The following is a 22,722-nucleotide window of genomic DNA, read 5'->3' as shown; positions in this document are numbered from 1 at the left end:
TCCGTGAATTTGTCCATCCCTCTTTCAAAGCCATCCATGTTGGTGTCCTTCCTGTTATCTGCCTTAATTTTCCAACATTCAGTTTCAGTGGATATTCATGAGTTCTAGTGTTGGTGCACAGAGCAGGTAAAGGTAAAAGGACCCCTAGCCATTAGGTCCAGTCGTGACCGACTCTGGGGTTGCGGTGCTCATCTCGCTTTACTGGCCGAGGGAGCCGGCGTACAGCTTCTGGGTCATGTGGCCAGCAAGACTAAGCCGCTTCTGGGGAACCAGAGCAGCGCACGGAAACGCCATTTACCTTCCTGCCAGAGCGGTACCTGTTTATCTACTTGCACTTTGACGTGCTTTCGAACTGCTAGGTTGGCAGGAGCAGGGACCGAGCAACGGGAGCTCACCCTTCTGATCAGGAAGTCCTAGGCTCTGTGGTTTAACCGACAGTGCCACCTGCATCCTGCGCAGAGCAGGTAACAACCTTGTTGTTGTTGTTGTTGTTTAGTCGTTTAGTCGTGTCCGACTCTTCGTGACCCCATGGACCAGAGAACGCCAGGCACCTCTGTCCTCCACTGCCTCCCGCAGTTTGGTCAAACTCATGCTGGTAACCTCGAAAACACTATCCAACCATCTCATCCTCTGCCGTCCCCTTCTCCTTGTGCCCTCCATCTTTCCCAACATCAGGGTCTTCTCCAGGGAGTCTTCTCTTCTCATGAGGTGGCCAAAGTACTGGAGCCTCAGCTTCACAATCTGTCCTTCCAGTGAGCACTCAGGGTTGATTTCCTTCAGTATGGAGAGGTTTGATCTTCTTGCAGTCCATGGGACTCTCAAGAGTCTCCTCCAGCACCATAGTTCAAAAGCATCAATTCTTCGGCGATCAGCCTTCTTTATGGTCCAGCTCTCACTTCCATACATCACTACTGGGAAAACCATAGCTTTAACTATACGAACCTTTGTTGGCAAGGTGATGTCTCTACTTCTCAAGATGCTGTCTAGGCCTGTCATTGCCCTTCTCCCAAGAAGCAGGCGTCTTTTAATTTCGTGGCTGCTGTCACCATCTGCAGTGATCATTGAGCCCAAGAAAGTAAAATCTCTCACTACCTCCATTTCTTCCCCTTCTATTTGCCAGGAGGTGATGGGACCAGTGGCCATGATCTTCGTTTTTTTGATGTTGAGCTTCAGACCATATTTTGCGCTCTCCTCTTTCACCCTCATTAAAAGATTCTTTAATTCCTCCTCACTTTCTGCCATCAAGGTTGTGTCATCTGCATATCTGAGGTTGTTGATATTTCTTCCGGCAATCTTAATTCCGGCTAGGGATTCATCCAGCCCAGCCTTTCGCATGATGAATTCTGCATATAAGTTAAATAAGCAGGGAGACAAAATACAGCCTTGTCGTACTCCTTTCCCAATTTTGAACCAATCAGTTGTTCCATATCCAGTTCTAACTGTAGCTTCTTGTCCCACATAGAGATTTCTCAGGAGACAGATGAGGTGATCTGGCACTCCCATTTCTTTAAGAACTTGCCATAGTTTGCCTTGGTCGACACAGTCAAAGGCTTTTGCATAGTCAATGAAGCAGAAGTAGATGTCTTTCTGGAACTCTCTAGCTTTCTCCATAATCCAGCGCATGTTTGCAATTTGGTCTCTGGTTCCTCTGCCTCTTCTAAATCCAGCTTGCACTTCTGGGAGTTCTCGGTCCACATACTGCTTGAGCCTTCCTTGTAAAATTTTAAGCATAATCTTGCTAGCATGTGAAATGAGTGCAATTGTGCGGTAGTTGGAGCATTCTTTGGCACTGCCCTTCTTTGGGATTGGGATGTAGACTGATCTTCTCCAATCTTCTGGCCACTGCTGAGTTTTCCAAACTTGCTGGCATATTGAGTGTAGCACCTTAACAGCATCATCTTTTAAAATTTTAAATAGTTCAGCTGGAATACCATCACTTCCACTGGCCTTGTTATTTGCAGTGCTTTCTAAGGCCCATTTGACTTCACTTTCCAGGATGTCTGGCTCAAGGTCAGCAACCACACTACCTGGGGTATACGAGACATCCATTTCTTTCTGGTATAATTCCTCTGTGTATTCTTGCCACCTCTTCTTGATGTCTTCTGCTTCTGTTAGGTCCTTTCCACTTTTGTCCTTTATTATGGAAATCTTTGTACGAAATGTTCCTTTCATATCTCCAATTTTCTTGAACAGATCTCTGGTTCTTCCCATTCTATTGCTTTCCTCTATTTCTTTGCATTGCTCGTTTAAGAAGGTCTTCTTGTCTCTCCTTGCTATTCTTTGGAAATCTGCATTCAATTTCCTGTATCTTTCACCATCTCCCTCGCATTTTGCTTGCCTTCTCTCCCCCGCTATTTGTAAGGCCTCATTGGACAGCCACTTTGCTTTCTTGCATTTCCTTTTCATTGGGATGGTTTTCGTTGCTGCCTCCTGTATAATGTTACGAGCCTCCATCCATAGTTCTTCAGGCATTCTGTCCACCAAATCTAAATCCTTAAACCTGTTCCTCACTTCCACTGTGTATTCATAAGGGATTTGACTTAGATTGTATCTTGCCGGCCCAGTGGTTTTTCCTACTTTCTTCAGTTTAAGCTTGAATTTTGCTATAAGAAGCTGATGATCTGAGCCACAGTCAGCTCCAGGTCTTGTTTTTGCTGACTGTATAGAGCTTCTCCATCTTTGGCTGCAGAGAATATAATCAATCTGATTTCGATGCTGCCCATCTGGTGATGTCCATGTGTAGAGTCGTCTCTTGTGTTGTTGGAAAAGCGTGTTTGTGATGACCAGCTTGTTCCCTTGACAGAACTCTATTAGCCTTTGCCCTGCTTCGTTTTGATCTCCAAGGCCAAACTTGCCAGTTGTTCCTTTTATCTCTTGACTCCCTACTTTAGCATTCCAATCCCCTATAATGAGAAGAACATCCTTCTTTGGTGTCACTTCTATAAGGTCTTGTAAGTCTTCATAGAATTGGTCAATTTCAGTTTCTTCAGCACAAGTAGTTGGTGCATAAACTTGGATTACTGTGATGTTAAAAGGTCTGCCTTGGATTCGTATCGAGATCATTCTATCATTTTTGAGATTGCATCCCAGTACAGCTTTCGCCACTCTTTTGTTGACTATGAGGGCCACTCCATTTCTTTTACGGGTTTCTTGCCCACAGTAGTAGATATGATGGTCATCCGAACTGAATTCACCCATTCCCGTCCATTTTAGTTCACTGATGCCCAGGATGTCAATATTTATTCTTGCCATCTCATTTTTGACCACCTCCAACTTACCCAGGTTCATGGTTCTTACATTCCAGGTTCCTATGCAATATTTTTCTTTACAGCATTGGACTTTCCTTTCACTTCCAGGCATATCCGCAACTGAGCGTCCTTTCGGCTTTGGCCCAGTCGCTTCATCAGCTCTGGATCTACTTGTACTTGCCCTCCGCTCTTCCCCAGTAGCATGTTGGACGCCTTCCGACCTGAGGGGCTCATCTTCCAGTGTCATATCTTTTATATGCCTGTTGTCTTTGTCCATGGAGTTTTCTTGGCAGGGATACTGGAGTGGCTTGCCGGTTCCTTCTCCAGGTGGATCACGTTTGGTCAAAACTCTCCACTATGACCTGTTCATCTTGGGTGCCCTGCTCGGCATAGTTCATAGCTTCTCTGAGTTCTTCAAGCCCCTTCGCCACGGCAAGGCAGTGATCCATGAAGGGGAGGTAACAACCTACAAATCCTCAAAGGAGCAAAGCCTTTCATAAGAGCCCGGCTGCTGGGTCAGGCCAAAGGCCCATCTGGTCCAATATCCTGTTCTCCCAGTCACTGACCCATTGCCTCTTCTGGGAAGCCTCCGAGCAGGACCTGAGTGCAACAGCAACTGGCATTCAGAGGCATACTGCAGTTTAGGCAGAGTATAGATATCGTGGATAGTAAGTACTGATAGACTTATTCTCCCGTGAACTTTCCTAACCCTCTTTTAAAGCCAACCGTTGCCACCAATCACCCTCCATAGTTTAACAATGCCCTGTTTTGCACCCTTTGACACTCTGCTGCTGAAAAGTGGAAAGAGGGGAGAAGGGGCTGCAATGGAATGGAATGGGTGGGAGCTGGGCAAGGACGCACCCAAACCACCATTCATTGCAGGAGTACACAACGCCCCAAACTGGGCTTCTCTATTCATGTCCTGCTGCTAGACGTTTTGTGCATTCCGCTCAAAGCAGGACGCCGTGCAACAAGAAGACCCTTCTCAGCTGGGTGAGAACTTGAACCGACTTCAAGTCACTCTGGAGGAAGTGGAAGCCAAATGGTTTTCTCCCCAAAACCAGCTCAGCTCTTTGACTGTGGCATTCCCCACCCCCTCCCTTGCCAAAATCACGGTCCAATTATCCTCTCTGCTCACCTTCTTTTGGACACAACCCAATACATGTTTACTTCACCAGCCCTGTGGAGGCTGAGGTCTTCCTTCCATAATGTGGCTATTTTATTACTTTATTACCTGTATCTGTTGTTTCCATTTTGTTCAGTTCAATTGTTTTAAATGGTATATAACCTTCAGAATCTCCTGTAAGAAAGGCGGTAAAGAAACCTTGTTGTTGTTGTTTAGTCGGGTCCGACTCTTCGTGACGCACACCAAATTTCCGGCAGAGTCAACAGGCAACCTCGCTGCTACCTTTTGGATGCCTCTTGGGGGACCCTTTAAAAGCCTAGTCAGGCTTGTTCAATTGCTTGATTTTTTTCAAGATGAGCCAGACATTTTAAGGATCATTTCCTACCATGTTTAATGTGTCGTATGTTTGATGGCATTTGCGTATGTTGCTGTATGCTGCCTTGGTGTTTTACATGAGTGGGTGTCATATGCACCTTTTTTACAAAGAAAAATAAATAACACACCTTGAATTTCGGTTTATAGCAGCTACCATCAGAGCTGTCCAGCCAAGTTTGTGCCGGGCATTCACACTGGCACCTTCCTGCAACAACCTGAACAGAGAGAAAGAGGGAGAAGAAGCATATCTGTTAGCCATGGAGCATCTACGACTCAGTTAAACAACCTGCCCATCCACAGACACCTGTAGCTGACCCCTCCCTCCCTCCCTCCCTCCCTCCCATCCCAATCCCTTCTTCCTTGTTTGCTTTCCTGGCTTCTGAACGCATTTTCCCTTATTCTATATACACAATATGAGAACAACTAAGAAGAGGCAATATAGACAAAAATGGATGTTATTTTAAAACTATTTTCTAAGTTGTATGCTATGGCTTGGAGAAAAGAAGTTTGTCTCCCAGCTGACTGAGAATAGAAAGACTTCTGCTGTGTGTGTGTGTGTGTGCATATATGTGTATATCAAACTAAAGTCGGGATGGAATTACTTTCACTCGCTTCCCTGAACAGTAGCTGTATCGGGCTGGTGAACTGAAAAAATAATGCTCTGCTTATTTATTTGAGAGTAACCCCATCAAATTCAGTGGGGCTTACTTCTTAGTAGGCCTGCCCAGGACTGGGAATTTCATTTGAGGCAGCCATCCTGAAAACTGGGGTGGTGGGGTGGGGTTTCTTTATTCTGGACTAATTAATCTAGAATTAACTTTGGCCCCACCCACCTTCAACTGGAGCTCCTCCCCCTGCCAGCATGCAACCCCCAAGAGACTACTCCCCACAAGGGAATGCAGCTCTTGAAGGGAAAAGGCTGCCTGCCCCGATGAATGAGGAAGGCAAGTTCTGCGCTGTGCCATTTGTCTTCCGAGGACTGCCCATTCACATTCTGTGCAGCCCATCACCCCAGGAGGACTGTGTGCTCGAGCCAAACAGATTCTCCTTTGCCTACTAAAAAAAAAAGAGGAAATGAACCTGTAGTGACGGGTTGAGCAGCCACGAGCCCCATCAGCCTGGGGGAGGCCCGGATTGGATGTCAACTGGGCAGACAGGGCTGTGTTTACAGGAGTAACCAGAGAGCGCCTTGCAGCTGCATGGCCCATGCTCAAAGCAGCATCGCCTGCGGCAGAAACCCACATCCCTGCTCCATCTAGAAGCTCTCCAAAGGTCCTCCAACCGCCCGACCAAAAGCTGTCCTTAGCTTTGCTGGTCCCCATCACGCTACATATCACCGGGGCAATCCTAGGCAGATTCACCCCTCAGAGGTCTGTTCCCGTAATTCTACACCAGGGGTGGCCAACTCCCAAGAGACTGCGATCTACTCTCAGTGTTACAAAACTGGCAGTGATCTACCCTCTTTTTGGGGTTCAGGTCAAAGTTGTTGAAGCTTTTTTTAGGAAGGAGGAAGGCATGCTTTATAGGGGTTCAGGTCAAAGAAGGAGGAAAGGAAAGACCTGATTTCTGAGGGTGCAGGGCAAAAAGATTGAGCTTTCTTTTAGGGAAGCCAAAGTTGTTGAGCTTCTTTGGGGGGAGGCAGTGATCTACTACAGACGGCCAATAATCTACCGGTAGACCTGTTGGACGTGCCTGTTCTATACAGTTCTATAGGGTTAATTCAGGCTGTACTGCACTGGCTCTCACCCTGATCCCTACTGTTATTGCTGTGCTTTCCAGAGGCATTTGTGACTCTGTATGAGCGCTAGGTGAATGCACCATTGGCCTCTCAAGGAGGAGCCTCAAAGAATGCCCTCAGGCAAATCTACCGTGTGATCACATCTGGAATATTGCATACAGTTCTGATTGCTCAACCTCAAAAAGGAGATTGTGGAGTTGGAAAAGGTTCAGAAAAGAGCACTCATAATGATCAATGGGATGGAGCAACTCCCCCAAAGGCTGCAGCATTTGGGGCTTTTTAGCTTACAGAATACATGAGTGAGAGGTTGAGGTAATAGAATCATAGTCTCTTAAGAGTTGGAAGGGACCCCGAGGGTCTTCTAGTCCAACCCCCTGCAATGCAGGAATCTCTTTTTTTAAAAAATAATTTTTTATTAGATTTTTTCTTTACAAATTAATCCACACAACCATGTTTTCAAATTTCCAGTTTTTGTACTTCCACCAGCTCCTCCACCAATCATCCATTTTCCCTATCTTCACGCATTTTCTATATATAATATTGCCGATTAGTATTATCCTTTCATCTCTGTTTCTTTTTTTACAATACACCTTAAACTATCACAAAACCTCTTTAAAACCCACTAGCGTTGTCTGTTCATCACATATGTTTTTCAGATAATCCGTAAACTTTCCCCAGTCCTCAATGAATTTGTAATCCCTCTGATATCTGATTTTCCCAGTCATTTTGTCCAGTTCTGCATAATCCATAAGTTTCATTCTCCACTCTTCAAGAGTCGGTAGTTCCTCTTGTTTCCAATCTCAACTAAAGTAACCAGTGTATAAAATTGTGCACAGTGTTGAGAAACACTTTTCTCCCTCTCTCAGAATACTAGATCTCCCGGATGTCCAATGGAGCTGAGTATTTGAAGATTCAGGACAGACAAAATTCACTTATTTGTACAGTGCTGAGTTAAGCAGCACTGCTTAACTCAGCGAGCCACAATGGCTTGTTGTACTTCCACATAGGTGGAGAAGGAGGGAGATTTGCTGCTTTGCCTCAGGTAGCAAAATGTTTTGGGCCGGCCTTGGCTATAAAACTCTAAACAACGCTCAATGCAAGAAGAGGCACTTGAGTTCCATATCACTGTTCATGTTTACGAGGCTTTCAAGGTTTATACACACACGTGCAGACGCAAGAGCGCTCTGCTTTTTAAAGACAACATCTATTCTATTAGCTAACATTAAAACAGATAGAAGCAAAATGAAACCAAATAATTGCATCGCGATATATAAATCAAAGGGATAAAATTGTAAAAACCAACTACTTCCTTACTCTTATAAACAGGAGCCTTTAATATATCAAATGGGGAGAGAATATCCCTTGACAGTACAGTGGTACCTCGGGTTACATCCGCTTCAGGTTACATCCGCTTCAGGTTACAGACTCCGCTAACCCAGAAATAGTACCTTGGGTTAAGAACTTTGCTTCAGATATCTCTTGGAGTTTTATGAAAAAGAACCTACATGGGATGGGGGGTAGGCCAAGGTTTCGAAAATGGTATAGGTGCAATATACTCTGAACAAAAGGCTAAATTAATTGTAAATAATGTGGTGACGGAAGAATTTAAGATAGAAAAAGGGACACAACAGGGGTGCCCAATTTCCCCATTGCTTTTTATATCGGTCCTGGAGGTTCTGCTGAATATGTTTAGAAGGGACCGGTTGGTTAAAGGTATACAGGTCGGAGCTAAACAGTACAAACTGAGAGCATTTGCAGATGACTTAGTATTGACGTTACAGGAGCCAGAATCTAGTACCAAAAGGGTTTTAGAATTAATTCAAGAATTTGGTCAAGTGGCAGGATTTAAACTGAACAAGTTAAAAACTAAGGTTTTGGAGAAAAATTTAACATCGATTGAAAGAGAGAGGTTTCAGAATGAGACAGGTCTGACTGTGGTCAAGAAAGTGAAATATTTGGGGATTAATATGACAGCTAAAAATGGGAACTTATTTAAAGATAATTATGAAAAATGCTGGATAGAAGTGAAAAAAGATTTAGAAATTTGGTCAAATTTGAAGCTGTCCTTGTTGGGTCGAATTGCAGCTATAAAGATGAATGTACTGCCTAGAATGTTGTTTTTGTTTCAAACACTGCAAATTGTGGACAAGATGGACTGTTTCAAGAAGTGGCAGAAAGGTATTTCTAGATTTGTCTGGCAGGGCAAGAAGCCCAGAATAAAATTTAAGATATTAACTGATGCAAAGGAAAGGGGTGGATATGCCCTGCCAGACTTTAAACTTTACGATGAATCAGCAGCATTCTGCTGGTTGAAAGACTGGCTGCTTCTTGAGAACACAGACATTTTGGATTTAGAAGGTTTTAACAATGTTTTTGGGTGGCATGCATACTTGTGGTACGACACATAAAGCATTTAAAAACCATATTGTCAGGAAAGCATTGTTTAATGTTTGGATAAGATATAAAGATCTATTGGAAAATAGAACCCCAAGGTGGTTGTCCCCAGTGGAAGCAAAAGCTCAGAAAAAGCTCAATATGGAGGCCAAATGGCCGAAATATTGGGAAATTTTGGAATAAGAAGGAGATAGACTGAAACTGCAGAGTTTTGAGAAACTAAAGAACAAAGTGAGAGATTGGCTTCATTATTATCAGATAATGGAGGCATATAATTTGGACAAGAAAATTGGCTTCCAGGTGGAAAAATCAAAATTAGAAACAGAGCTGTTAGAACCCAAAACTAAGATTTTGTCAAAGATGTATAACTTGCTGTTGAAATGGAACACTCAGGATAAAACGGTGAAATCTGTTATGATTAAATGGGCACAAGATGATGAAGAAGAAGAGTTTGGATTTGATATCCCGCTTTATCACTACCCGAAGGAGTCTCAAAGCGGCTAACAGTCTCCTTTCCCTTCCTCCCCCACAACAAACACTCTGTGAGGTGTTGGACATAACATTATGTTTGCTGACTGGGAACAGTTATGGACCACAGGTATGAATTTTATGGCATGTAATGCCTTAAGAGAGAATATTATGAAAATGATTTACAGGTGGTACATGACCCCGGGCAAGCTTGCAAAAATTTATCATTTGCCCGATAATAAATGCTGGAAATGTAAAGAAAATGAAGGTACATTCTTTCACCTTTGGTGGACGTGACCAAGGATTAAGGCTTTCTGGGAAATGATTTACAATGAAATGAAAAAGGTATTTAAATATACCTTTCTGAAGAAACCAGAGGCCTTTCTCCTGGGCATGGTCGGCCAATTGGTGCCAAAGAAGGATAGAACTTTCTTTATGTATGCTACAACAGCAGCAAGAATACTTATTGCAAAGTACTGGAAAACACAAGATCTACCCACTCTGGAAGAATGGCAGATGAAGGTGATGGACTATATGGGATTGGCAGAAATGACTGGCAGAATCCGAGACCAGGGAGAAGAGTCGGCGGAAGAAGATTGGAAGAAATTTAAAGACTACCTACAGAAATATTGCAAAATTAATGAATGTTAGAATGATGTTGGATAGAAATTAAGTGGTTTCCAGCTGTAATGCTGGAATATGAGGGGGGGGGGGAAAGGCTTAGAAACAGGTAAAAATTTAATGGTAAGGATTTGCTGAACCAACAATCTGAAGTGGAATACAAAAAAGGGAGGTATGAGGAGGTCCGGGAAACAAGTTAAAGGAAAATAAGCAATGGAAAATCTGTATGTTTTTAATTATTTTCATTTTTGTATTTTTGTTATTATTTTTTATTTTTACTTTTATTGTATTATTACTAAAAACCTTAATAAATATTCTATTAAAAAAAACTTTGCTTCAGGATGAGAATAGAAATCGTGCTCTGGCGGCGCGGCAGCAGCAGGAGGCCCAATTAGCTAAAGTGATGCTTCAGGTTAAGAACAGTTTCACGTTAAGAATGGACCTTCGGAATGAATTAAGTACTTAATCCGAGGTACCACTGTATTGCTTGTCCAACCACTCACAGAGAGCTTCCTTTTTTCTATTCCCTTCTTTGAATACCATCAAAGAAGCCAACCCTCCATTTTTCTCTTCAGATGCCGTGAATGGGGCACCGACTCAAAGAAGGTCCCCTTGGCAGAAGATGCCAGGGGACTCAAACCAGGGCGGCTGGTCGCAAGATGTAGGGACCTTCCTTCCTGGGGCAATCGAGGGGGGGCAGCTCTCAGGGAAAAGGAGCTGTTGGCCTGACCCTCCTACTCTGCAGCGCCCCCCTAAGTAATGGCCAGAGTGCGGTACTGCAGCTCATCAGCTCAACTGGACCAGGTGACTGGAGTGCAATAGGGGCAAGACTGGCTTTATTTAAGCTTGCCTCTGGTTTGGCTCCTCAGTCTCAGCAATCTGTCAGTCAAAGTAGGTGCTCTGGAAACAGCTTTCTCTCAGGCAGCTGCCTGCTGGAAACCAGACTGCCAGCTTGCCTGCACCAGATGATTATTTTTCCTGCCTCTGCTCCTTCAGATTGACAGTTGCTGCCTTCGAGATTCAACACTCTGCTTCCGCTGGACCACAGCACCTGCCTCTGGGCCCTGACATGTGATAAACATAGAAACTCAACAAGCCAAGGGATGCAGTTGTTGTGTTTTATGCTATTTGAATTGTACATCGATTGCTCTTATCAGTTGCACTTCTAACCAGCTAATGGGTAAAATCCAACCAAACACCATGAATCCCAAACGAATTAAGCCCAAGATGACCAGCAGTCATCTTTGCTCTCTCTCTCTCCAGAAGCCTCCTTAAAACTGGAAAGGTGTTATGATGACCTGATGTTGAAAGCCGATAGCAAGAGGAACCTCCAGCAAAGAGTCCTAGAAGAAGGTGCTGCCACCACTGTGAGGTCTCACCTTGCAATGCTCTTGCAGGGCAGGATGCCCCCCATCTGGTCTTAGCACCAGGGGAAGTTCATGAGCCAGAAGGCAGAACTCAAAGCTCTGAAGGCTCAAAGCTGAGCCATGAAAAGGAAAAAGGAAATACCCCACTCCAGAAGTGGCGGGGCCCAGTGTCTGCCTTGAACAGGAAGGTTAAGCATGTTCCACAGAAGGACAAGGAGGCAGCCCAGGTAACAAGGACAAGATGAGTCACAGCAAAGCAATTCCCACCAAGCGGCTGGCTGATTGCTCACTGCTCTAACAGCAGAAGCGGTTAATCTGTGGCCCTCCAGATATTAAAGAAACACAGAGTTGGAAGGGACACCAAGGGGCCTCTAGTCCTACTGCCTGAAATGCAGGAATCACAACCAAAGAATCCCCAACAGACGGCCATCCTACCTCTGTTTAAAAACCTCCAAGGAAGGAGCGTCCACCAACTTTTGAGGAAGTCCGTTCCACTGTCCAACACCTCATGTTATCAGAAAGTTCTTCCAAGTATTTACCGTATTTTTCGCTCTATAACACGCACCTGACCATAACACGCACATTGTTTTTAGAGGAGTAAAACAAGGGAAAAAACATTCTGAATGAAACAGTGGATGTATCATTTTTGTGCTTCATGCTGTGGCCACAGACATGTGATCTGATGGTGAATTTGGGGTGACCCAATGCAAAAATCCTGATAATCCCTGTGGATCCATGCTTTGTAACCACGTTTTTGCACCATTGCAGCCCCAGGCAACAGTGGGTGCGTGATTTTGGGGGGGCAGGCTGTAGCCATGGACATGCTATGTGATCTGATGGTGAATTTGGGGTGACCGAATGCAAAGATCCTGAGGATCCATGTGGATCCATGCTTTTTAACCACATTTTAAGTGGGGAGGGAAGGAAAAACACAGAACGGACAAGGAGCACGAGAGGGGTGTGCAGAGAAGCAGCTGGCTAAGAATGCAGGAGAGGGGTATAATGGGAGGGAGGAAAGGAAGGCAAAAGTTTTCCCTCACCTACCCACCCAAGCCAGCCAGCTCGCACGCGCTCTCTCTCTCTCTCTCCCTCCCTCCCTCCTGCATGTTTTCAGCAGCACCGGAGCACAGAGCCGACACTCTGCTTTCCCCTCTGCTTGCCTGGAGGGGAGGGGCTTTCCCTGCTCTTTGTTCCGTTTGAGCAAACACAGCAAGGAAACAGAGATGGGTGGGCAGTAAGACCCTGAGGCAGAATGCAGGAAAGCAGCCGCTTCCTCTTTTCAGGTTTCCCTTCTCCGAGACGCGCGATTTGATTTTTGCCTGATTTTTTTTTTGCCTCCCCTCGCGCCATTTGGCTCCAGGGACCACACATTCGCTCAATAACACGCACAGACATTTCCCCTTCCTTTTTAGGAGAAAAAAATCTGCGTGTTATAGAGGGAAAAATACGGTCGTCAGAATCTCCTTTCGATTAATTTGAATCTGGGTCCTACCCTCTGGAACAGCAGAAAACAAGCTTGCCTCTTCCTCCAAGTGACAGCCTTTCAGATATCTAAAGATGGCTCTCATATCACCTCAGAGTCTTCTCTTCTCCGAGCGAAACATAACCCAATTCCCTCAAAAATTGCTAAGCTACAACTTCCATCATACCTGACCATTAGCTATGCTCTCTGGGGCTGATGAGAGCTGGATGGGGCATCCTAAGGACTGTGCCTGTTCTGGGACATGGGAGGCGCTCCAGAGTGACTTTTGCCGCTTGCGCACAGCAAGGTGAGGCCCCAAAGCCCTCACTGATTACGGTCAGCGACAAGAGCCTGTGTTCGGGAACAGGACACAAGTTGCTTAAGGCCCTCTAGAATGATGAACTGAGAAAGTCAGAATGCAGGATGACCGCAGCGCCGTCGAGGAGCACAGCGTGCATCGACATTTCAATTAGGGGCATTTTTTAAAATCAGCACATTGGTGCTGAGCAACTTAGCAGCTTTGTGAAATGGCTGAACTTTATGTTCGGGGCACTCGTGATCATCATTAATATATTCCCAGCCTGATTTAATCACAACAAATCAATAGAGCGACGACCACTGCTCAGCTCCTAGACAACCAAATGTATTTACCAGCAGGGGTATTTTATTGTTAATTAAATAAAATTCTCTGATCAATCTTTAAGGATGTTTACCCGCATTTTAACCAAATAACACCTGAGGCACTCGGCTGAATGGCTCCTAAACAGCTGCTCATCCACAGACACCTAGAGGTGCATTTTCACAGAGTAGCAACACAAGGTTCAGCCTGGAATTTGCAAAGTGGAAGATTGTGGTAAATCTCATCAGTGTCTCCTGTCCCACAAATACGAGCATTGCAAATTTACAGAAAGAGTTGAAAACTTGAAATTTCATGTGCAGAAAGTGAGCCCTGGAGAGCACGGCTCAGAGACCTGGGAACCATCTAGTTCCCATCAGCCCCACAAGCCAGCATTTACAAGGGTATTGGCTCATCATCAGTGAAAGGCCTGTTTGAAGAGGAATTTTTTCACCTGGCACCTAAAGGCGTATAATGATGGTGCCGGATGAACCTCCCTGGGGAGAGCATTCCACAAACTACTGTAATAGTTATGACAGGACACTGTGCAAAATTAGTTGGATAGTCTATGGCATTCTATAAATGCTATTATCATCATTAGCCTCTGAAAGACAACCTCATCCGACAGAAGTACAAACGTCCCCACCTGAGAATGTTACCACGCAGTATATGGAAGAGAGAGGATGGTTTGCTTGCCTCCCTGGACTAGGTTAAACTGGGAAGGTGCAACTCGTAAGAATGTAAGAAGAGCTTGCTGGATCAGGCCAACGGCCCATCTAGCCAAGCCTCCTGTTCTCACAGTGGACAACCAGATGCCTGTGTGAAACCCACAGGCAGGATTCGAACACAAGAGCAACTCTCCTGTCCTGTGGGGTCTCCAGCAACTAGTATTCAGAAGTGCTGCTGCAATCCCTTATCCAAGCTTCAGGCGCCTGCCAAATTCATGCCTCCTTGTTTATGGTGAGAACCCACTGACATTCCAGAGGGGGCTTTCTGGCCAGGGGTCCTTTGGAAGATACAAAAACCAACCCACTAATGGGGGGGGGGTGGAGAGAGAGAAAGAGAAGGGCTGCATCTCAGGGAGGATAAATTTGTTCTTTGGGGGGAGCGAAAGAAGGATGCCCCCCCCCCTTCAGAGCAAAGAAGGCAGCTGATCCGGTGACTCGCTTGGCTTTGGGCATCTCCTATTGCAGCATTGGCACTCGGCTCCCCTCTCTGCACACCCCCTTCCCGCGCTGAACATATGGGGCTTCTATTCAGGCCTCCGAGCCCAGGAGTTCTGGGTGAGCAACTCCGGGAGCCCAAAGGGCATGTTTGAGTTTGTGCTCAGCGCCTGCGAGCCGGGCCCTCCTGACAGGTGGAGGAAGAGGAAGCTGGAAACTTGAACTTTTGGCCACAACAGAAGCTTCTGTCCCCAGCAGCGGCGGAGGCCAGTTAAACAGCACTTCTCTCCCTCTCCCCCCACCCCACCCGCCGTCCCCAGATGTTACTGCTTAACAGCCAGGGGGGGGGGCTTCAGGGAAACTTTCGACTTCTTTGGGAGGTGCTTCGAGGTTTGCAACACTTACAGAATGAGATCCTTCCCACCCCCTAAACACACACACCAGCAACATAATGATCTCAAGGGAGAAAAACAGGGCCAGCTTCCTAAAAACGGCCTGTCTAATCGGCCCATTTGCCTCCACTGCTTTCATCCCAAGAACGAAAGCCCAGTAATCCTAGAATTGCATAGTTGGAAGGGACTCTCAGGGGTCATCTATTCCAACACCCTGCAAGGCAGGAATTGTAGATAAAGGACCACCGACAGGTGGCCTCCCAACATCTGTTTAAAAACCTCCAAGGAAGGAGAGTCAATGAGCTTCAAGCTTGCATCATCACCATCATTTTAACTGTATGCAGCCTTTGAATGCTTAAAGCTATGCTGAAGGCGGCTTACAAAATAAAAATATTTATGTAATTACAAATATAACAGAAGTAAAAGCTAAAGGGACCCCTGACCATTAGGTCCAGTTGCGGACGACTCTGGGATTGTGGCGCTCATCTCGCTTTACTAGCCGAGGGAGCCGGCGTACAGCTTCTGGGTCATGTGGCCAGCATGACTAAGCTGCTTCTGGCGAACCAGAGCAGCGCACGGAAACTCCGTTTACCTTCCTGCTGGAGTGGTACCTATTTATCTACTTGCACTTTGACGTGCTTTCGAACTGCTAGGTGGGCAGGAGCAGGGACCAAGCAATGAGAGCTCACCCCGTCGCAGGGATCTGAACTCCCAACCTTCTGATTGGCAAGCCCTAGGCTCCATAGTTTAGACCAGTAGTCTTAAACAATAAGTAAACCACACCAAAGGCACACAACCGAACTGAACAATTTCCACATAAATCGTAAGATCTTAAAATACAGTATACAAAGAATTAATATCAACAAGAAAACAACGAAAACCCCTAACCAACACCCTAGCGCAAGAGTCTGTTCAGCAGCCTCAGCTTTTGTAGCTGGAGTCAGTCCAGGCCAGGTAGAAATAGGCCTGCAAGTCAGGGAGCAAGTCCTCCAGGACTCACAGCCAAGATGGTCCATCTTCCATGGGACAGCCCTTCAGACAGGTGAAGGTGAATATTCTAGCGTGTGACATCTATGTACAGCCCTGACCTTGCAGGCAGACAAGGCAGGCAGAATGGTATCACAGGGAGAGCCAATGCCAGCTTTTGCAAATGTTGGTGAAGATTACCGTATTGTTCCGTGTATAAGACTAGGGTTTTTTTACTTTAAAATAAGGTTAAACATTTGGGGGCGTCTTATACATGGATAGTGCATGTGCCCATTTTCTAAATTTGGGGTCCCCAAAAGTAGGGGGTGTCTTATACATGGGGGTGTCTTATACACAGAAAAATACAGTAATTTCTGGATATCTTAGACATGTAACATTAAAGCATTACTGTTCTCCTGCTCCTAGCCTAACTCAAGCCCACACTATTTTCCGAATGCAAGAGGGGATGGCTGGATGCTGTGTCCCATGAGGGCACAGTGGTGACTTCCAGAGCACATCGTCCAGCCCAGGCCAGCTCACAGGAGCAAGGGGGTCTGGGGAGGCATTTTGAAACCCAAGCTGGCACCATCTCACCTCAGTGCCAGCCTGGGACCTTCGACAGGCAAGGCAGACGGTCCACCTCTCAGCTGTGGTCTTTCCCGTTTCCCAAATTATATGCCATCCGAAGGTTTGATCAAGTGGCCGAAAGCATTTCCAGAATCGCCTGCGGGGAACGTGAAGCCGAAGCAAGGAGGTGGGAGGGAAGGAGGCCCAGAGACCTGGGCTGACTCAAAGATAATCAGGCCGCTTCCTGCAATTACTGCCGGGGGCCCAGTTCGCTGCCCATCAGGAGCGTTGATGCAGGCCAGACCTCGGCTGCATTGGGCACAAGGAAGCCATTTCCTGTGACAGGCTGGGAAGAGGTTCGGGGGCGCAGGGAAGAGAGGAGAGGGGGTTATGTGGCGCAGGGGAGGGGGAGAGACCTGGTCGCTGGGCTGTAGAAGACCCTGGAGAAAACAGGGGGCATGAAGGCTGATCTGAACAGGGCGAAGTGCAAGGTGGGCATATACCACACAAATATGCCACTCTGCCGGTTCCAGTCATGGCTTGGAGAGTTTTAATCGAACACCCCCAGCACGAGGGCACGAGGCACTCAGCTGCTGAGGGTGTGGAAAACTGAAATGTGGCGAAGGGAACACCCCTAAGCATGTACAGAGGGCCTCTCCCTCACAAACAACTGCTAACACATTGCTTTTTTGGAGGGGAAGGGGGTCCAAGGTAGGAAATCAAGCTCTGAGGCATGCTTAATAATAATAATAATAGTAATAATAATATTCAGATGCAGAGGTGTCACTTCTAAAGCAAAGGAACAAAAGAAGAGTCTGCTACATCAGACCAAACAGGGCCCCTCTAGTCCAGCAGGCTGCTCTCATAGTGGCCAAACAGATGCCTGTGGGAAACCAGCAAGCAGGATCTGAGCACAGGAGGACTCTCCCCTCCTGTGGTTCCAGCAACTGGTCTTTGGAAACATTTCTGCCTCTGATCATAGAGGCAGAGCACAGCCATCCTGGCTAGTGGCCATTGATAGCCTTATTCTCCTCTATGAATTTGCCTGGTCCTCTTTTTAAAGCCATCTAGGTTGGTGGCCATCACTGCCCCCTGTGGGGGCAACTTCCATAGTTTCTCCTAGAGAAAGCCCATCAGTACATCAACAAATGGACCTCGACCCTTGGCCTCAAGAAAATATATCTGCAGAATCATCATTCCACAACCTGTTGCGTGGCAGCACCCACAATCTGGAACTCCCTGCAGGGACCTTCCCTGTACCCTTTTCAGTACCTGCTAAAAACATTTTTGTTTAGACAAGCCTACTCAAACACATGGCATGTTGATGTGTGCTTTTATTTTTATTTTTTAGTTTATGGCTGATTTTTTCTTTTGAATATTTTAAAGAGCAGTCTTTACTGACAGTTTTACAGTTTTATTCTCTTTGCAAACTGCTTTGAGGTGGCTGTTCTTGGGGGTTTTTTTTTACAATCAAGTAGTATAAAATCAAGTATATAAAATTTGTGAGGTTATATAATTTTTAGACTGCACACACTAGTGTTTTCTCCCAAGAAGGCTGCACGCCACCAGCGGACATCTCCCAGCCACCCCTCGCACCAGCAGGGCTGAATTCAGGGGGCTCACCTGTCCACCTCGGAAATGTTGTTGATCCGTGCGGCTTCCAGTAGAGAGTCTTCTGGAAAAAGCAAAGGAGAGGAATTGCTGTGAACTGGAGATAGTGAGAAGGACAGGCAAGAAGAGAAAAGACACTCCCCCTTTTTAAAGGAAATTTCCTGCTTTCTGCCAGGTTTGGTTCTGGGGGGACCACTTGGAACTGCTCAGCTATTGCCTCCCACCCCTCAAAGCTGATTCCAAAAGAACCAACCCCTCCAAGAATCTCACTATCAGGTCCACATTGATGTTACCTATCAGGTGTTTGACCAGGCAGTCCCTTCACTTAAATTTCTTTGAGATGGAACAGAATTTGTCTGGTATAAGCCACAGAAATCAACACACAAACACCTGCTTTAGAGCCACAGCACTGCCTCCTGAGCCAGGCAGCCACACAACATTTTTGGGGGGCCAGTGGCCTTTCCCAAACCTTGGAGAATTTTCTGTCCACAGTAAAGCAAGGGTTGTGAGCACCTAAGTGGTTAATTGGAACAATTCACGCAGTTAAACTTGCTCCTGCAAGAGGCAGTGACAGTCACTGACTTGGATGGCCTTAAAAGATAATTAGGTTCGGGTTTTTTCCTGCTGCTCCAGAAGGTAAGACCTAAACCAAAAAATTCCAATGGCAAGAAAGGAGATTCTGACTAAAAATTAGCAAGAATCTTCTGATGGTAAGAGCTGTTCAACGGTGGAATGGACAATTCCTGCGTTGCAGGGGGTTGGCTAGATGACCCTTGGGTACCTTCCTCCTCTACAATTCTATGATTCTGGGTGTTGCCCCCACACTCCCAGGGTAAGACCCTGAAGATAGACTTCAGTGCATAAGCTACAAGGCAAGGAGCAACAATCAAAACCTCTTTTAATGCACAGCTGGACACTCAAAACAAAAACTGGTCCCTGCTGTGAGAAAGGCCCAGGAACGAGTCTTTTGAAACAGTCTTCCTGGGGTTCTCGATGGTCTGGACTACAAGTCCCATCAGCCCCAGCCAGCACACATGACTTGTAGTCCAAAAGCAAGCTGGGGAAGGCAGCAAACCTCAAGCTGCATAAGGGTGCCACTTTGGGAACAGGTGGTTCAAATATGCCACCTCCTGGCCGTAATGCTGTAAGTACACCCTGCAAAACTAGCCTCAAAATGCACTTTGAGGACGAGAATGTAAAGCAGGACTAATTGTTTTGATAATAATAATTATAAACTTTATCAAAAACCATTACTGTAACAACTGTTGCAACGGAAAGAAACTAAACCTCACCTCTTTAACAGATCATCAACTGAACTTTGATTTAAAAATACAAAGCTAAAAAACGACACGGAAAATATCAAGTCTGTGCCACATTTTTTGGAGATGTTAGGGTGTGCCTGGGCACACCCTGTATGCACAACTAAGCTCACAGGAAAAAGGAGAATCCCCTCTTAGAATTAATTACTGTCCTGAGACACCAACAGGCAAATGAATTGAGAAGAGCAGCATGGGCAAATCCCCTAGGAAATATGCTGGTTTGAGCCAATGGTAGTCCAAAACAACCAAGGGAAGGGGCACCAGGCTGGTTAACAGGAACGTAGAACACTGACGCCAAAATTCTAAATTATTACTTATTGTATCCTTTATTACATTTATATCCACCTTTCCCTCCCAGGAGCTCAGGTTCTTCTCCTCTGTGCTTTCTCCTCGCAACAACCCTGTAAGGCAGGTTAGGCTGAGATGGGGTGTCTGGCCCCAAGGGTCACCCAGGCAGCTTCATGGCTGACCGAACATTTCTCCTAGGTCCTAGCCCAACCCTCTAACCACTAAGCACACTGCCTTTTATTAGCCTTGCTTCAACGGTTCTAAGAGCACTCCAGCGCATACAGGAATTAAGGCAGGCAAATCTTTTCTCTAGGCTGGATATATAATGATGGGGAAAGCAAGGACCTCACCATAGGAGGAGCCAGTGTGGGGTAGTTGTTAGTGTTGGACTAGGACCAGGAAGAGATCAGGGTTCGAATCCCCCAGCCGGCCACTACGCAGCTCACTAGGTATGATCTGGAGAGCCGGTCACTGCCTGTCTCGGCCTAACCTACCTCACAGGGTTGTTGTGGAGGCTGAAACAAGTGGTGGGTGAAACCATGCATGCTGCCTTGAGCTCCTTGGAGAAAAAGGCGAGATAATAATGCAGTTATGTTTATTATTTATAATAAGCAGGGCCGGCCCACCTGGCCTCAGGCAGCACTCAGCTGGGAGGAGTGGCAGATCCACACCCTGAGGAGCCAGCTACTCACTGCCTCCTCTGCTTGTCACCCGCCTCTTCTGCCTCTTCTCCAGCCTCCCTCAGCCCACCGGGGCTTCCCTGGGCTGCCTCAGGCGGCAGCAACAGGAGAGGGGGCAGTAGCGGAGGGTGAGGCGGCAGTGGACGAGCCTCTTTCCGCTTTGCCCCAGGTGGCGAGATGACGTGGTCCGGCCCCGACAGCAAGCAAACACCCCCAAAGCCCCAGCGTCCCTGGTCAACCTCGCCACCGTCCCTCGCACAGGACTAGCGGCTTGAGTTCCTCCTGCCAGGGAGCGTCGCCCTGCGGTCACCTTTGGAGACGTTGCCCTTGCTGTAGCAGAATGCCAGCCCGGCGGCCGCCACGGCAGTGGCAGCGAAGGACGGGATCCTGGGTCCGCGCCTGTTGCCACGGTTCCCTTTGCTGCGGTGGCGCCCGGCCCGCTCCGGGTTGGGCCAAAGGCGCAGGCCGCTGGGCTCCCTGCGGAGTGGGCGGGCGCTAGCGTCCCCGGACGGCAGCTGCTGCTGCTCCTCCTCCTGGCAGGGCAGCCTGGGCAGCCAGCCTCCTTCGGCTGCCGCCCTCTTGCCCGCCGCCAGGGCGGCGCCCGCCTCGCAGGGGTATCTTCCCAGCTGCTGCGCGTCCTGCCCCCTGGCGGCCGGCGCCTTGAACTGCGGCCACAGCGCCTCGTCCCCGCAGCGCCCCCTGGAGGGCGCGCGGCGGCGCTGCAGCTTCGCCAGCCTCACTTCTTCTTCCTCCTCTTCTGCCGCCGCCTGGCGCTGCGGGCGGCCCCTAGCGGCCTCGCCTGGGTACTGCAGCTCCTCGCGCCCGGCCAGCGACGACGAGGCCGACGCCGCGGACGTCGCCGAGGCCCCGCGCACCGCCAGCGGGAGCCCCGCCCTCGCCCTCGCCCCGAAGAGCCGCGCCAGACCCGGCGGCAGAGGCCTGCTCATCAGGCAGGCCAGCATCTCAGCCCCGCGCCGGGTCGGGCCGGCCTACTGCCCGCCACCACAGTCCTGTCACCCTGGAAACCAAGATGGCGGACGAGCCCAGGGCGCCGGCGCTGTGAGGAGAGGACGAGCGCCGGCGTGAAAAGGGATCATGGGGGATGTAGTCCTGCGGTCCTTTGAAGACGGCCGAGCACGGTGAAGGGAGGACTACGTTTCCCGTGGATACGCGAGCGCCCCCCCCTCCGCGCGCGTGCGTCAACAAAGAGCTGCCTTCGTAGGCGGAAATGCCTGTTGGGAAATGTAGGCGGGCATGCGCAGGAGAGCGGCGGGCCTTTATCCGGTAGCGAGGAGGCGGCTGTTGTTGTTGCGAAGGTGGCGGCTCTTGCGATTGGCTGGAGGGAAGGCGCGCTCCGGAAAGTCACGAGTTCGAGACCTGCCGTTGGACTAAAGTGTGGAGTGGAGGGGGGGATATCTTATTTAATATAATTAAATTGATTTTTCAGGGCAATTTCTGGTCTGTTTCCTAGTGGAAAAGTGATTGATCCCCAGAGTGAGCCTCTCCCTGCAGGAGATTAGCAGACCCAGCCCATTGGGAGAGGCAGTGTCATACAATGGTTAGAGCGTCAGACCAGGAGCCAGGGTTCAAACTGGGGTTGCAGCTATAGCATTGCTAGTGGTGTGCATGGCCACAAACTCTACTGTGACCTTTTTGGTCTGTTGTTTGAACGAATCATTTGCCACCCTAAAGAATACTATATTGTATATTTGGAAGAGATTGGCATATCCTTCCTGTAAAAGCAATTTTCAACATTTCCACATATTCTTAGGGCTGAATTGGACACAATGTGTGTGTTTGGGGGGAATTGTTGCTGTTATTCATGGTAACCTTTTTGTATCTTCAATTTAGATGTCGTTATGATTTATATGGAAATTGTATCACTTTGGTTGTGTGCTTTTTTATTCTTCTTTGTTGTTTATGACTACTTTGGTTATATTTGTAATTTGTTATATTTTTGCAATTGGATGTGTTTGCAGCAGAAGGCACACACACACTCTTTGGATCAGACCAAAGGTCCACTTACTTCAGCATCTTCCATCCCATAATGGCCCACCAGGTTCCCTGGAGGCCCAACAAGCAGGACACAAAGGTGATAGCTTTCTTTTGGTTTTGCTTCCAGACAATTCATTTTCCAAGGTAGACTGTCTCTGAGCATGGAAGTTCATTAGCTTTGCCAGCCGATAACTTAAAACAGATTCATCGTCATCCAGTTCTGAAGCCGCTGCCACATTTTGGGGCCACAAATGTGAATCTTCCGCTTGTCATTTTCATGGGATGATTCTGGAACTGTAGGATTGTGGGAGAGGGAGAAATGTACA

General features: G+C 47.4%; 1 protein-coding gene across 2 annotated transcripts in view; it reads right to left on the bottom strand.

Moving 5' to 3' along the window:
* CLPB (ClpB family mitochondrial disaggregase) overlaps window positions 1-21,756 on the bottom strand; it is an 80,209-nt gene extending 58,453 nt beyond the window's left edge. The window contains exons 1-3 of one of the 2 annotated variants that reach the window (XM_081909770.1): window positions 20,712-21,756; window positions 18,127-18,175; window positions 4,878-4,964 (exon numbers count right to left, since the gene is read on the bottom strand). In XM_081909770.1, the coding sequence (XP_081765896.1) occupies window positions 4,878-4,964; window positions 18,127-18,175; window positions 20,712-21,363 (788 nt within the window). In that variant the 5' untranslated portion in view covers window positions 21,364-21,756. Of the gene's footprint in view, window positions 1-4,877; window positions 4,965-18,126; window positions 18,179-20,711 lie in introns of both variants that reach the window. The other variant, XM_081909769.1, reaches the window with a different exon arrangement.
* Between the last annotated feature and the right edge of the window lie 966 nt (window positions 21,757-22,722).

The sequence above is a fragment of the Podarcis melisellensis genome (assembly GCF_964234715.1).
Source record: "Podarcis melisellensis genome assembly, chromosome: 4".
NCBI classification, from domain to species: Eukaryota; Metazoa; Chordata; class Lepidosauria; order Squamata; family Lacertidae; genus Podarcis; species Podarcis melisellensis.
Note: the sequence above shows the minus strand (reverse complement) of the source record. Positions and strands in the feature narration are given on the sequence as shown.